Source organism: Hypanus sabinus, chromosome 22 (assembly GCF_030144855.1).
Source record: "Hypanus sabinus isolate sHypSab1 chromosome 22, sHypSab1.hap1, whole genome shotgun sequence".
Taxonomy (NCBI): Eukaryota; Metazoa; Chordata; class Chondrichthyes; order Myliobatiformes; family Dasyatidae; genus Hypanus; species Hypanus sabinus.
Genome location: NC_082727.1, coordinates 24,363,891 through 24,380,200, shown reverse-complemented (window position 1 = coordinate 24,380,200; position 16,310 = coordinate 24,363,891). Strand labels below are relative to the sequence as shown.

Below are 16,310 nucleotides of genomic sequence, written 5' to 3'. Positions count from 1 at the left end.
CTGCCCTGATTCGCATGTGGCACTGAGACTAATCCACAGATTACTACCTTAGAAGCCCTACTCTTCAGCCTCTTCCCTAACTCCTTCTACTCACTGCAAAGGACTTATTCACCTTTTCTACCTATGTTTAATTCTACCTTGGTGCCAGTATGCACCAAGACCTCTGGCTGCTCACTCTTCATCTTGAGAATATTCTGTAGCTGCTCTGAGACATCCTTGACTCTGATCACCTGGGAGGCAACACTTCATCCTGGTGTCTTTCTCATGGTCACAGAATCTCCCGTTCATCCTCCTAACTAACAGGTCTCCTATCACTATCATATTGCCTGACTTTACCCTTCCCTGCTGAGCCTTAGAGCTGGATACAGTTTTCCTAGCCTGGTTGCTTCTGCTGTACCCCCAGCAGTATCCAAAGGGTTATACTTGTTGCTGAAGGGAATGGCTGCATCTGAACCCTGCACTAACTGCTTATTCCCCTTACTTCTCTTGGTGGTCACCCATCTACTATCTGAAGCCTGCATTCTGGCTTTATCCATGATGGACTGAGATATCCACTACTTCTTGTAGGTTTTCCATTCAGTGTATTTCCATACCAGACTGTAATGCAACCAAGCAATATACCCTCCAGCACACATCTATCGAAGTTTGTAAAAGTTTTTAAAGACTTGCCAAATCTTTGCCAACTTCTAAAAAAAGTAGAGGTGCTGCTGTGCTTTGTAAAGGTACCTACATGCTGGGCCCAAGACATAATACATTATCATTATGTAATTCATACCAATTCAATATCTACTTAATTTGTTAAACTATCAGAATCATTTTTCCATTCTTCCTACAAATTTAATGATTTGTGCAAGTGATGCCTCCATCAAATCCATTAATATATCTTTTAATTACATCCATCTTATCAATTTGATTAATAGGGCTGGATGTTACAATCCCTAAAGTTTTTGCACTGCATTTGACTTGAGTGGAAGTAGTTTTTAAAGATGACCACTAGATGATGTTACTACCATTATGACACACCTTGAGTGGTGTACCTCAACATCACTGGGTGTTTAGGCCTTTTATCACAAGACACCCTCAGCCGAGGCAGGCCCACCACAGGCTGATCAGACCTGGGTGTGTGTTACATGGTTAGTCTCTAGATGGTCACTTGGCAGCCCAGACAGCATCCCTTCTTTTCAGCCGCAGCCAGTGACTGCTCATTTCGGCAGCATTAGCAAGTGCTTTGATTGCCTTCCTATGGACCTGCTCTCTGAATCCTACTTCCCTCAGCAGCCTTATGGTGGAACTGGCTACAAAGCCCCTGCAGCCCACCTCAACTGGGCGCACTTTCCCGTTCCATTCTCGCTCCTCTGCTTCTACTGCAAGGTTAGCATGTCGCAGCCTTTTTCGTTCGCAAGCCTCATCCACAGCATCCTCGATGATAAAGACAGGAGTTGGACCAAAGGACCAGGCCAGGCCGCAGATTGGTTGTTGCAATTTCAGACGGGAAGGTAAGTTTCTGGCCTAAATTGACACACATTTCCCAGTCCCTGGCTGCACGCAGTGGGCATGAGTCGTGAGGCGAGGGGTTAGCCCCTGGTTTCTCTCCTTCCCAGATGAAGGATAATAGTTGTGGAACCGTTGTCTGGGCATTGAGAGGCCTGGTGTTGGTGGTTACTCTCTTACACTCAAGTTCAGCTGCCAAACACCACAGCACTTGGTTGTGTCTCCAGGTATACCTGCCTTGTATTATGCTCGTCTTGCAACTAACCAAGATGTGTTTGAGGGATGCCAGAACTGCGCACAGAAGACAAGCTGGATCCTCTCCCAGCCAAAGATTTACAGGAGAAGGCAGGACATCATATGTTGCTCTGATGATAAATCTCAATCTATTTGACTCCATGCTTCACAGCTCACTCCATGTGATTTTCCTCCTCTCAGTACCCTCCCACCTCATCCAGCAGCCTTGCTTGGCTTAGGATATTGCTTTGGCACATCTGGCTGCTTCTTCTTTGGTGGCACATCTCCTCCACCACCAGGTGCCAGCGTCCAGTTGTAGTAGCCTTTTGCCAGGTAGGTTTCATTTCTCTAAGGCCAAAGCCTCCTCTGCCCTTTTGCCCACTATGTCCTGGTGTTGGAGAGCAGCTTCTGCTTCCAGTACTGCTGTGGCTGGGGTCCATTTCTTTCCTGTTGCTAAAGCAGGAGGAATGCCTCTTACGATTGGATCCCAAGATTTTTTGAGTGTCATTTCCAGCTTTGCTTTGGCACATTTGTATTCATCCACCAGGCTAGAAATTGGCAGAGAAAGGGCTCTGTTCCCGTAAAGTCCTGTGCTGCTAAGGCATCTCGGTAACCCAAGCCACTTTCCTTCTGATCCATCTAATCAATCAACCAACAATCTGACCATCTCCACTAACATTTTGGTCACTTCCATCCATCCATTTTCTATTGCAATCTACCATCCATTCAAACTTTTCTATTAACTTGGCCCATCCAACTAATTTATTTTTCAATTTCTTCCATAATATTGATTCTTTTATTGTTTTGATCTAATTAAGTAATCTGACAACACTACCTATATAATCTATCTTGCCATCCAACAAATCCATTCTAGTAAGAACCAAATCCAGTAGTTACCATCTACCATTCTATCTTTCTCATCCATGAATCTGTCTAATTAATCCACCCACACAAACACAAAATTCTTCAATGATCAAACCTATCTATCCCATATAAGTAGTCACTTTTCTAATCACACATGTATGCATTAAATGCAATAATTTTCCATTTTCTATCCACTACATTTATCTACCATCCAGTTGGGTTAATTTATGGATAAACTTTTGTTCCTTCTTATTTCCAGATTTCTGTACAAGTTTTCCTCAGGACACAAGAGTGATTTTATATTTATAGGACTTTAAATATTTGATAGAATCAACAACTGTGCTGGTCGATAATAGATTAAGATGAAAGCCACACTTTAAAAAATTCACCTTCATTTCAGAGCTGTGTATCATTTTTCCTTTAATTTTTAGATGTGGCATTGGGAACATTTCAGCTAGCTAAAGGAGGAATTAGTGTGTTAATTTTCTGAAACATACATTCATGGTCACTAAAAAGTAAATTTGTTTTTTGTGTTTCAAAATCCTTGGAGAACTTTCAGTCCTTGGGTTGCAGTGTTGTCTAGATGAACATATTATTGTTGTATGTGTTTTTGCAGTTTAATTTCTTTTTATCTGTTGGGTTAAAAGTTCTTTCAAACTGTCCTGTTTCAAAAGTACCTTCACTCAATTATTTTTAATTAAAAGTGGAAGATCATTTCGTTCATTAACAAGATAATTATTTATTGCAAAGATCCATATAAATTAAACAACTGAACAATACAATCCTCTGTGATTTCTATCTCAAGATTTATTGATTTGCACCAACTCTCTATACTTCACTGCATGGATTTCAAACTCTTAACCTTCATTTGTAATACTATCTCCAGGACCTATGCATGCTTAATTCCCATCGGAATCCTTTTTACCTCCAATTCCAATCCCGTGCAATCTTCAGTTCCTCAATTATAACATTCAAGGCAGGGCCCTCCACTCAGAAAATTGTCTTTAAGCGCCTCATTTTCATTCATGTTTCTCTAAATTTTAACTACTTTTGAAGACCGTCTCTTTAATTTATTCTAATCTTAGCTTCACAATGTTCTCATCACGTCATAGTTCAAGGCTTATTGATGGGGTATCAAAATTGTTTGGAGTTAGAGAAGACATTGGTGGGAAGTCAAGAGACATTGGATGTGGAAAATAAAACTATCAATGAGAGACAGGAGATGTGAAAAGAGAGGGGAAGAATGTAGTGAACTTGGGAGAACATTGGTGATGAAGAAGAATACACAGGAGTCTGTGAATATTGAAGACCATAGGTACATTGAATCAAGGGAAGGATTTTACATGATCAGTGATTTGTTGATGGCATAGTTGTTGTTTAGGGGGGTATTTGCAAGTTCCATGTATCTGTCTCAGCCTTAATATAGGTGCACCTTTTGTCAGCTAGAATGAAATTGTTAACATAAGCACTGTTAAAATGTATCAAAGAGTGATTGCCTCCTGCAGACAAATTTGACTCTCCACCAGACAATGCCTACATCCCACACTGATCCAGTGGCTAGTTTGAAGTGAGTTGTTTTTGCGTTTAAGATATTTTGTATTTTACTTCTTATTCAAATCTGCCTCTTGGAAGATTAAAATTCTGCTTCTGTATTTCAGTACATCAATTACTGCTCATATTATGTTCAGTTATATTATTTCCATCTTAGAATAGATAGGAAATTGATTGATTTTTATCCAGTACACACCCCTGAGATTGATTTATTTGTCAATGTAGTTTTCAAAAGTAATAAAACTCATTAGTTTTGTTCCACCAACAACATTAGGTTCTTTATTTCTCATTGCTCTATCTTGTATCTTTCAACTGGTGCAGTTTGTTGCAAGGTAAGCCTCCTGAATGGACATTGAGTTCACCAAAATACTTTTCTTTCAAAATGCTGGATTTTACCGCAGTTAATATAAAAATGTTTCTTTTGTATTTCAATTTAATACTTTATAATCAGTTAACAGAAGCTTCATTTTCCAGGAATACAAAGTGTCCAATTTTGAACAAAGACTTATGAATGAAATTGAATTCCGTCTGGAGAGGACTCCTGTGGATGAATCTGACGATGAAATAGAACATGAAGATATTCCTACAGGGAAGTGCATTGCACCAATTTTTGACAAAAAACTCAAACATTTCCGGGTGGTTGAAGGATCACCAGTAACCATCAGCTGCAAACTTATCAGCATACCAGTACCAAAAGTAAGTATTTTACTATTTAAAACATTTAAACTTATCATTGGGGGAGTCTAGGCCCAGAGGGCACAACCTCGGAACAAGGGTTGTCCATTTAGAATGAATGGAGATGGAAGAAATTTCTTTAGCCAGAGGGTGGTGGATCTCTGGTATTTGTTGCTCCAGGCACAGTAGATCCAGGTCATTGGGTGTATTTAAGGTGGAGGTTGAAAGATAAATCAGAGTGTGAAGGGTTACAGGGAGAAGGCAGGAGTTTGGGGTTGAGAGGGAAATGATCAAATGACAGAGCAGATTCAATTGGCTTAATGGACTAATTCTGCTCATATGTCTCATGGTCTTATCCTTCTGATTCCGTGTTTATTACAGTTGTTATTTATTTATGCAAATACATACCTACTGAAGTACAACTGATTACATCTCATTACGCAGTTGGATTTGGCAGGCAGGGTTAAAGTTCTTCTATTATAAAAACAGTAAAAGAATGAATAGGGAGAGAGTAGTCCTCTTAAAAATGATCAGAGCCAGTATGTATAGATGGTGGTGTAGTGGCATCTGCACTGGATCTTGAAGTTCAAATCCAGCTGGCTCCTTTCATGTTTTCCATTCATGCTGGGTTGAGCATTGAGCTAGCAATTGAGCAAAAAAGAAATGGCAAGGTTGCCACATGATGCTCCACAAGGCATGGAAAGGACCACCAACAACCATCCATGTATGAAGCCATAGGAAATGGCCAAGATTTTTAATGTCTATTTCTCCTTGGAGTTTAGTCAGGAGAATATCATGGATGCCAAAGATATGTAGGTAATAAGTATGGAGGTCTTGGAAAGTATACATATCACAAGAAAGGAGTTATTTGCAGCCTCAAAACACATTAAGGTGGGCAAATTTCCAGGGCCTGACTAAGTACACCCTGGATCTTCTGGGAGGCCACGGAAGAAATCATTTGCTTTGTTGTTAGTCACTGATGAATGTCTAAAAGACTAGAAAGCTGCTAATGTTGTTTTATTGTTCAAGACCAGTAGAAAAGACAGGCCAGGAAACTACAGGCTTCATTTGTGGCGAAGCTACAGAAGAGAATTCTGAGGGACAAGTCAAGGCCTGTTCAAGAATAGTCAATGTGGTTTTCTGTGAGGGAGGTTGTGGTTGGTTTTTGAAGAGGTAACTAAAGGGATAGATGAAGGCAGGATACTGTTCATTATTTATATGGACTTTAGCAAGGCTTTATTTCAAGCCCCACATGCAGGCTGAATTGGCTCAGTTATAGGAAGCAGAGGGTGATAGTTGAAAGGTGATTCTCCAACTGGAGGCCTATGATTAGTGGGGTACCTCTACAAAGAACCCTTGATCAATTAGGGAAATGGACTGAGGAACAACAAATAGATTTCAGCTTAGATAAGTGTAAGATGATGCATTTTAGACAGTCAAACCAGAATAAGACCTGTACATGCCACTGATGAGTGTTGTGGAACAGAGGGACCTGGGAGAATAAGTGCACATTTCATTAAAAACAACCACGCAAGTAGACAGGGTGTTGAAGAAGATGTTTAGCATGCTGGCCTTGATCAGTCCGAACACTGAGTATAGGTCTCGGGACATTATATTACAGTTACAGTATCTACGTCATTGCTGAGAACGCACTTGGAGTCTGTATTTTGTTTTGGTTATTATGCTATAGGAAAGACATAGTTAATTTGGAATGGGATCAGAAGAGACTAATGAGGATGTTACCTGGACTAGAAAGTCTGAGTTATAGGGAGAGATTTGCCACACTGGACCTTTAATCCCTGGAATGAAGGAGAATGAGGGGGTGTCCTGATAGAAGTTTATAAAATCATGAGGGATATGAATAAGGTGGACGGTCATAGTCTTTTCCTCCAGGCTGGGGTGTCCAAATCTAAAGGGCACAGATACAGGATAACAGTGGAGAGATTTAAAGGAGACATGAGTGGTAACTTTCTCACACAGAGGGTAGTGACTACCTGGAATGAGCTGCCAGAGAAAGTGGTCAAGGCAGATACAATTGCAACAGTTAAGAGGCATTTAGATAGTTACTGAATATGGAGTGGGAGGTTTTGGAGGGTTATGAGCCCAAAGTGGACAACTGGAACTAGCAGGGAGGATGCTGTGGTTGGCATGGACCAGTTAGGCCAAAGAGTCTGTTTCCATGTTCAATTTCTCAAGGACTCTAATAACTTATTCCTGTACCTTACAACCCAAAGGTATATTGGTTTAAAGATGGTAAACAGATTTCTAAGAAGAATGAACATTATAAAATGAAGCGGGAAGGTGATGGTACATGCATGTTGTACATCGAATCAGCTACGAATGATGATGATGGAAATTACACAGTTATGGCAGCAAATCCCCAGGTGAGTACCAAGACCTTCACGAGGAATGCATGTGGTATGCTTCAGCATGTCTTTTATTTTCATGCAATTGATATCATGCATCAAAAATAGATGGGTCTAAAAGTCAAACTACATAATTATGTTATCAAGAGACCCCAATGTGCTAATAGTTTCAGTATGTTTTTATATTATCAGCTTTTCCAGACTGCTCTTTCAGCAGAATAATCAGAATAAGTAATATATTTTTCATTAAAAACGCCAATTAATTTTAGTATTTTCTAGATTAACTAACATCAGTGAAACTCTGTCGGATGTTTAAATACCCTTTTGAACCTTCGTGGAAATGTTTCAACTACTGTAAAGTTTTTTTTTAACATGTTATTGTTGTGCATTGTTCCCAAGTGAATGGACTGTGAGAAAATCATAAGACATAGAAACAGAATTAGGCTATTTGGCTCATCAAGACTGCTCTGTCATTCAATCATGGCTTATGATGGAGTAGGTTGATAGAGCTCCTGAAGTGCAAGGGGACAGAATGTGCAAGTTATTTTTTTAATGAGAGAAGAGAGCAGTGACCCAACCCTTTGCCATTACTAGGCTGTGCCTTTTACCTGATGTGTCTGTAATTCAGAATCAGAATCAAGTTTATTATCATCGGCGTGCGTGTGAAATTTGTTAACTTAGCAGCAGCAGTTCAATGCAATACATGGTAATATAGAAAGAAAACAGTAAATCAATTACAGTAAGTATATATATATGTATATTGAATAGAGTAAAATAGTGCAAAACAGAAAGAACATATATTAAAAAAGTGAGGTACTGTTCATGAGTTCAATGTTCATTTTGGGATCATATGTAGAGAGGAAGAAGCTGTTCCTGAATCACTGAGTGTGTGCCTTCAGGCTTCTGTACCTTCTTCCTAATGGTAATATGAGAAGAGGATATGCCCTGGGTGATGGGGGTCCCTAATAATGGCATCGCCTTTCTGAGGCATAAATCCTTGAAGATGTTTTGGATACTATGGAGGCTAGTACCCCAGATGAAGCTGATTAATTTTACACCTTTCTGTAGCTTCTTTCAGTTCTGTGCAGTTGTCCCCACCATACCAGACAGTGAAGCAGCCTGTCAGAATGTTTTCCATGGTACGTCTATAGAAGTTTTCAATCACCAAGCTGGAAGGCTTAGACCTTTTTATGGAGGGAAGAGAAAAGAAAAAAGCAGTGCTAAGTTCCAAAATGTTACCAAATATCATAGGGTACCCTATTAATAATAGTATTCCAAACTATTAGAACCTAAAATGCATTCCCTGCATTTTGGCCTGCAGACAAAATAGTACTTTCTACATCAGAGTACTCTGCTTCCAGAATTATTTTACCAGTGTTCACCTTTCTGTTCTGGCTGTGTTGCAATCTGATCCTTGATTCCTGTGTTGCCCAAGGGATATCCCTACAATCCTAGACAAAAGAAATAAATTCACAAGTATTATCTCTGTGTTCTGGAGAACAGCAGTCTATTCATGAGTGGCATCTCTCTGTTCTCTAAAAACAACAATCTATTTGTACATAACAGGAAGCAAAGCCATAATTAGGTCAGTTTTAACTGCTACTGACCAGAAAGTCTTTTCCTGTGAATTGCTGGTGGCTGTCACTTGACCCAGTGGTCACTTTTTAAGATGATTGTCACTAGACCCTTCTACAAAAATGCATGTACCCTCCAGAGTGGCTCTTAGCACCAAACATCTTTATGTGAGAGGTGGGATGAGTTTCTCCATTCTCCATGCCATCTTTATACATTTAACCAAGTAGGCCTGACAACTTGTTAAATAATTCAGCATGCATCCCCTCCTCTTAAATGTGTCTCTATCAGAGTCCTTACCAGAACTGCTTGAGCAGTTCTGATGTGTGAATTTTCCCTCAAGGAAGTGTAATGATCAGACAGGCACAAACAAGAGAAAATCTGCAGATGCTGGAAATCCAAGCATCGACTATACTCTTCCATAGATGCTGCCTGGCCTGCTGAGTTCCTCCAGCATTTTGTGTGGATTATCAGACAGCCAATGTCTTTTACCTGATGTTAGCCCAATGGTAACAAATACCTCTGCTATTGTACATGTCATTAACCTGCTTTCTTCTGCTATGTCAGTGTCAGGATCTGAGGTGATAGATAGCAGTGTCAGGCACAATGGTACAGTCTGTTCCTCCTCATAATTGCCATAGATTGCTTACCATGTAAAGAGAAACCACAATAGAAATGAACTGATAGCCTGTGAGCATACTGTTTCTGAGAAATCTAAAATCACGATTGTGTCCAATGAAACAACATAATAGGAAACATTACAAGATAAATTTCAAGGCAACAATTCCTTATACTCAACTTGTGATGGTTGATAAAACAACCCAAAAACGATTGACTGGTTTGCCTAGTATTTCCAACTTATGCTGGTCTCGTGATATTTCACAATAGAAATCAGTAGAATTTCATAGTTACCCTTTTATCAAGCAAAAAATCACAAAATAGAAGCAAGTACTGCAGGTCAGAACACAGGTTTCTGAATGAAGCTCCGCTCTGCACAGAATGGTATATGTTGGCCTGTGCATTTGTTTCAATTTTTTTTTTGCTGAAATCATCTCTAACTAGAACTTATTGTAAATATATTCTGGGTTTTTTTTTGGTAAACAGGGAAGAACCAGTTGCTCTGGTCACCTCATGGTACAGAATACTCCATTCCGTGGCCGTGTAGTCCCATCTGTTCAAAGCCAAAGGTAGGTGTTCTGAGCTTCATATTAGTAACATGTATCTTTGTTTCTTTGAGTTTGATTTCCACACACTTGAAGTAAAAGGCTCTTTTGAGTATCATCAATTTGCCATTATTTCTAACATTTGTGTCTTAAATACTAAATTCATTTAGTTTTCGACATGGAAATTTCCTTCCATGTCCACAAAATACTAATGATGCTAAACGAAAGATGAGAAAATCTGCAGGTGTTGGAAATCCAAGCAACACACACAAAATGCTGGAGGAACTCAGCAGACCAGGCAGCATCTATCGAAAAGAGTACAGGCGACGTTTCAGGCTGAGACCCTTCATCAGGACTGAAGAAAAAAAACATGAGAAGTTGGGGTGGGGGGGGGGGTGAGGGGGGGAAAGGAAGAAAGGAAGGTGACAAGTATAACCAATAAAGGGAGGGGTGAAGTAACGTTAAGAGCTGAGAAGTTGATTGGTGAAAAAGTTACAGGGCTGGAGAAGGGGGTATCTTCTGTCCTGGAGAGGACAGAAGGCCATGAAAGAAAGAAAAGGGGAAGGAGCAGCACTAGAGGCTTGTAATGGGCAAGTAAGGAGAAAAAGTGAGAGTGAAAAGGGAATGAGGAATGGTAAAGAGGGTACCAGAAGTTAGTGAAATTGATGTTCATATCATCAGGTTGGAAGCCACCCAGACAGAATATAAGGTGTTGCTCCTCCAACCTAAGTGTGATCTCATCGTGACAGTAGAGGAGGCCATGGATTGACATGTCTGAATGGTAATGGAAAATGGAATTAAAATGGGTAGCCACTGGGAGACCCTGTTTTTTTTTCCTGGCATACAGAACATAAGTGCTCATTGAAGTGGTCTCTTAACCTACATTGTGTCTCACCGATATACAGAGGCCATAGCTGGAGCATCAGGTACAATAGAAGACCCCAGCAGACTTGTAGGTGAAATGTCATCTCATCTGGAAGGACTATTTGGGGCCCTGAATGGAAGTGAGAGAAGAGATGTAGGGGCAGGTATAGCACTTGTTCTGCTTGCAAGGATACGTGCCAGGATGATCAGATGAAAAGTTGGGCAAAGAACTGCCATTGCAATTTAATCCCATTCATCCCTCCCCATTGATTACCCTCCTGGCCCTTTGAAATTACTGTGCTATTCAATGGAATTGTAATTTCCACCCATTCCTGTCTGTTTCTCATAACCCAACAAACATGTCCCTTATTTTCAAATACTGCCTCTTCTCAATAATACTATAAACGAATAGAGAAGATAAGGGTGAAAACGGAGCTTTCAAGGAAAATGAATAGATGATTAGAAATATAAGCCAGCTACATAATTCAAGGAAGAAACCAAATAAGTGATAGCATATCAAATCAATTAAAAATGTTGGTTAAGATCATGATAATCCAAGTTATAAATGAATTTCTCAATGATTTAGCAAATGAAAAAGGTATTTATGATCATGTTTTCTTGTACAGAAATATTCTACTGACTCCTGTAATTATTGAATTTAATGTTGAATTTAACAGCACATTTCACTGCTTGTAATTTTCTGTTAAGTCAAGTGGAAATATCATTTTCTATAACAATGCAATGTGTTATGTATTGAACAATAGAACAAGGTCTCGTGTGTCAGAAGAACCTGTACAGGAGCGATTTTTCTGCCCGCATTTTCTTCAGGCACCTGGTAACATGGTTGCGCACGAAGGACAAATTTGTCGATTAGACTGCAAGGTAAGTGCTCAGATAATAGAAAAAGTGTTTAAAATGAAAATACAGTGGATTCTGTTTCATCAGGACACTTTGAGACCAATACAGTTTGGCCCAACTAAGCAGCTCCCCCAATTAGCCAAAGTTTCATGGAATAGTTAAAAAGGTATAAAAAGGACAAACTATCACTTAACTGATAACAAATCCTGTACCATTAGGGTTATTTTTTCAGCTAGTGTCAAACCTTTCAGTGGCATCTTGACAAGGATCCGAACTTTTTTTATCAAAATAAAAAATAACAGAATTATCAAAAATCAGCATCCATCAGCCCAAATGCACAAACACAAGCACAAACAAATGACACTATATAAAATTCTTTACTCTAAGCACAGTATAATAGCCATATAAGTGCATGCAACTGACCCTAGTTAGAAACTGTTTGACAACAGTCTCCTATCTCAATTAAGCAGCATAGGTCCAAATAAATGAAGGGAATCCTTGCCATTTTCTGCATTCGTTTTTTTTAAAGAGTTGTCCTAAATAAATGGTTGTCCCTATTAACCTGAACTCACTGTACTTTTGTTTGCACAGTATTGTGGTATTGATTTCAATACTTCTATCAGCACATGAAGCATTAATTATATAGTTAATTTATAAAACAGTGATTCATAATCTTATATATCTCTGACATTACACCCCTCAAACTCCTTCACTTCAGAGAAAGCAAGCCTAGCCTATCCAATCTCTCCCTATAGATAAAGCCCTCAATTCCAGGCAACTTCCTGGTGTTTTTCCTCTGAATACTCTACAGCACAATTACCCGTAGTGACCAGAACTGCACTCAATACTAAAAGTCTGGCTAGCTGATATTTTGTAAACATAGAAACATAGAAAACCTAGTTGCAAAATAAGATCCCAACTTTTATATTCTACATCCTGAATTATGAAGGCAATTATACCATATGCAATCATCACCATCCTATCAACCTGTGATGCTATTTTCAGGGAACTGAAGACTTGGAACTGTACAGGTCTGTAGAATAACATTCCTAATGCCCTACCATTTATTGTATATGTCCTATCCCTATGTGACTTATCAAAATGCATCACTTTGCATTATTGGATTAAGTTCTTAGCCCAACTTTCCATCTGATTATCTTGTAGCCTTAAGCAAATTTCCATTCTATTTAAGGCACCACCGATTTTTATGCAAAGTTATTCATCATACCTCATTCATTCATATCAAAGTCGTTAATAAGTATCACAAATAGCAAATGTCCCCGCTGGTGTCGTCACCAATAATGGGACTAGAAACAAATTTACTGCTCAAACATATTTTACTTTACTTGTGCACAAGGAGATCAGCATGGCCCCTGTCACACTATTCTGAAGCCAGGACAGAAAAATGTTATTTTTATACAATATTGGCTTATGGATATTGACCATTTGGTAAACATAGAACATAGAAAACTGCAGCACATTGCAGGGCTTTCAGCCCGCAATGTTGTGCTGACCATGTAACCTACTCTAGAAACTGTTTATAATTACCCTACCACATAGCCCTCTATTTTTCTAAGCATGTACCTATCTAAGAGTCTCTTAAAAGACCCTATTGTACCTGCTTCCACCACATTCGCCAGCTCCTGACATTCCCTCTGTACCTACTTCCAAGCACCTTAAAACTATGCATCCTCATGTTAGCCATTTCATCCTTTGGAAAAAGCCCCTGGCCAGCCACACGATTAAATGTCTTTCATCATCTTGTACACCTTTGTCAGGTCACCCCTCATCCTCCATCACTCCAAGGAGAAAAGGCCATGTTCACTCAACCTATTCTCATAAGGTGTGCTCTCCAATCCAGGAACATCCTTGTAAATTATCTTTGCAATCTTTCTAAAGTATCCACATCCTTCCTGTAGTGAGGTGACCAGAGCTGAACACAGTACTCCAAGAGGGGTCTGACAAAGGTCTTTATAGCTGTAACATTACCTCATGGTTCTTGAACTCAGTCCCATGGTTGATGAATGCCAACATACTATACGCCCTCTTAACAGCACTGTCTACCTGCACAGTAGCTTTGAGTGCCGTATGGACATGGACACCAAGATCACTCTGATCCTCCACACTGCCAAGAGTCTTACCATTAATACTATATTCTTTCTTCAAATTTGACTGACCCCAAATGAACTACTTCACACTTATCTGGGTTGAACTCCTTTTGCCACTTCTCAGCCCAGTTCTGTATCCTATCCATATCCCGCTGTAACCTCTGACAATCCTCCAGACTATCTACAACACCTCCAAACTTTGTATCATTGGGAAACTTACTAACCCACCCTTCTACTTCTTCATCCAGGTCATTTATAAAAATCACAAAGAGGAGGGTCCCAGAGCCGATCATTGCGGAACACCACTGGTCACCAACCTCAGTACAAATATGACCCGTCTACAACCACACATTGCCTTCTGTGGACAAGCCAATTCTGGATCTACAAAGCAAGGTCCCTTGGATCCCATGTCTCCTTACTTTCTGAATGAGCCTTGCATGGGGAACCTTATCAAATGCCTTAGTGAAATCCATATACACTACATCCACTGCTCTGCCTTCATCAATGTGTTTTGTTACATACTCAAAGAATTCAGAGCCTGCCCTTCACAAACCCATGTTGACTATCCCTAATAAGATTATGTCTCTCCAAATGCTCATAAAACCTGCCTCTCAGGATCTTCTGTAACAACTTTCCCATCTCTGAAGTAAGATTCATTGGTCTATAATTGCTTGGGTTATCTCTACTCCCTTTCTTGAACAAGGGAACAACATTTGCAACCCACCAATCCTCCAGTACTTCTCCCGTCCCTATTGAAGAAGATGCAAAGATCACCTCCAGAGGCTCAGCAATCTCCTCCATCACTTCTCACAGTAACCTGGGGTATATCTCTTCCAGTCCTAGTGACTTACCTAACTCCGTGCTTTTCAAAAGTTCCAGCACATCCTCTTTCTTAATGTCTATATGCTCAAGCATTTCAGTCCATACAATCTGAGTATGCTTGGTCAATTGGTATTCACAGTAGAGGGGCTAAAAGTCAATAGAAACTACAAGCTGACAACTAATGATATTTTAAAGTTAATAAAGCAATTGGCCCATAGTTATATGTGTTTCACAACCTTCCATTCTATTGCTAAATTCTCATCTGTCTCTGGCACCCCCTACTGTGAAGAGAGAAGCTACATTCTTCAAAGACGTTTCTATAAAAAATCTCACTTCATTGGCCCCACTTGTCTAGATTACTGACATACTGCTGCAATTATCCTCTCCTATCACATCTGCAGTAAGCAGCCGTGGCTCTAGCCATCTCACTTCGGAGGTCTGGATTGACTATAAATACCCCAGGCTATCCTTGCCTGCATGTTGTCTTTAACCCTTGCTTTACTGCAACTCCCACACAGTGATCCATCCTCATCTTCCTTAACTTAGGTGATATGGCTGATTACTCTTCTTCACTGTCCTTAGAGCTATACTTCTCTGGTTCCATTAATATCCATTCAATCTTGGCTAGAGAATTACCTGCAATTACTGTACCTCTGATTCCTCACAAAAATCCATCCATGTCTCTTTCTTATTCATAGCTCATTGTGAAAGCATCTTCCAAATCACCTTCCTCTCAAATTCTTCCATTGTCTTACTCTCTCCACCACTCACTCATTTCTTTTTCACTTTGATTTCCTCCAGCTCTACAGCCCTCAAAAATACCTATTCTCCACTAATTTTGTTCTCCGTTCATCTCCCATTTTAATAGTGCAACTTTGCCAGCCAGTCCTTCACCTGCCAAGAGCCCATACTCTGCAATTCACAGCTTGAACTCACCATCTTTCTGCCTTTGTAAGACCATAGGATATAGGAGCAGAAGTAGGCCATTCAGCCCATCAAATCTGCTCCACCATTCAATCATGGGCTTTTCCAATTCTTCCAGTCATCCCCACTCCCCTGCCTTCTCCCTATACCTTTGATGCCCAGGCTAATCAAGAACCTATCTATATCTCTGTTTTAAATGCACCCAGTGATTTGGCCTCCACAGCTGCTCATGGCAACAAATTCCACAGATTTACCACTTGCTGACTAAAGTAATTTCTTCACATCTCTGTTCTAAGTGGATGTCCATCAATCCTGAAGTTGTACCCTCTTGTCCTAGACTCCCCTACCATGGGAAATAACTTTGCCATATCTAATCTGTTCAGGCCTTTTAACATTCAGAATGTTTCTATGAGATCACTCCTCCATTCTCCTGAACTCCAGGGAATACAGCCCAAGAGCGGCCAGATGTTCCTCATATGGTAACCCTTTCATTCCTGTTTTAAGTACACACCATAAAAACTAAACTGAGCAAATATTTTTTCACATTTACCTTAATTTTTTATGAAATAATTTTGAACAGTTAGCTAAATTGAAAGAGCTATACCAGGGGTGGGCAAACTTTTTGACTTGTGGGCCACAAAGGGTTCTAAAATTTGACAGGGGGGCCGGACGAGGAGCAGATGGACGGAGTGTTTTGGTAATACACCACATAAGAGAAAATAAAATATCGTGGGATATGTAGAAAACATGTGCTTTAATTTCAATTGAAAATGAACAAATGCATTACAACAAAATATCTGTCTTTGAAGTCCCATGAT

The 16,310-nt window shown here is 39.8% G+C and overlaps 1 protein-coding gene across 8 annotated transcripts in view; it reads left to right on the top strand.

Moving 5' to 3' along the window:
* mypn (myopalladin) overlaps positions 1-16,310 on the top strand; it is a 294,291-nt gene that overhangs the window by 248,282 nt on the left and 29,699 nt on the right. For all 8 annotated transcript variants that reach the window (XR_009507421.1, XM_059947325.1, XM_059947327.1 and 5 more), the window contains 4 exons: positions 4,615-4,836; positions 7,050-7,199; positions 9,858-9,940; positions 11,545-11,662. Coding sequence is in view for 7 of the 8 variants with exons in the window: in XM_059947325.1 (XP_059803308.1) it covers positions 4,615-4,836; positions 7,050-7,199; positions 9,858-9,940; positions 11,545-11,662 (573 nt within the window). In the remaining variant the exon portion in view is untranslated. The remainder of the gene's footprint in view (positions 1-4,614; positions 4,837-7,049; positions 7,200-9,857; positions 9,941-11,544; positions 11,663-16,310) is intronic.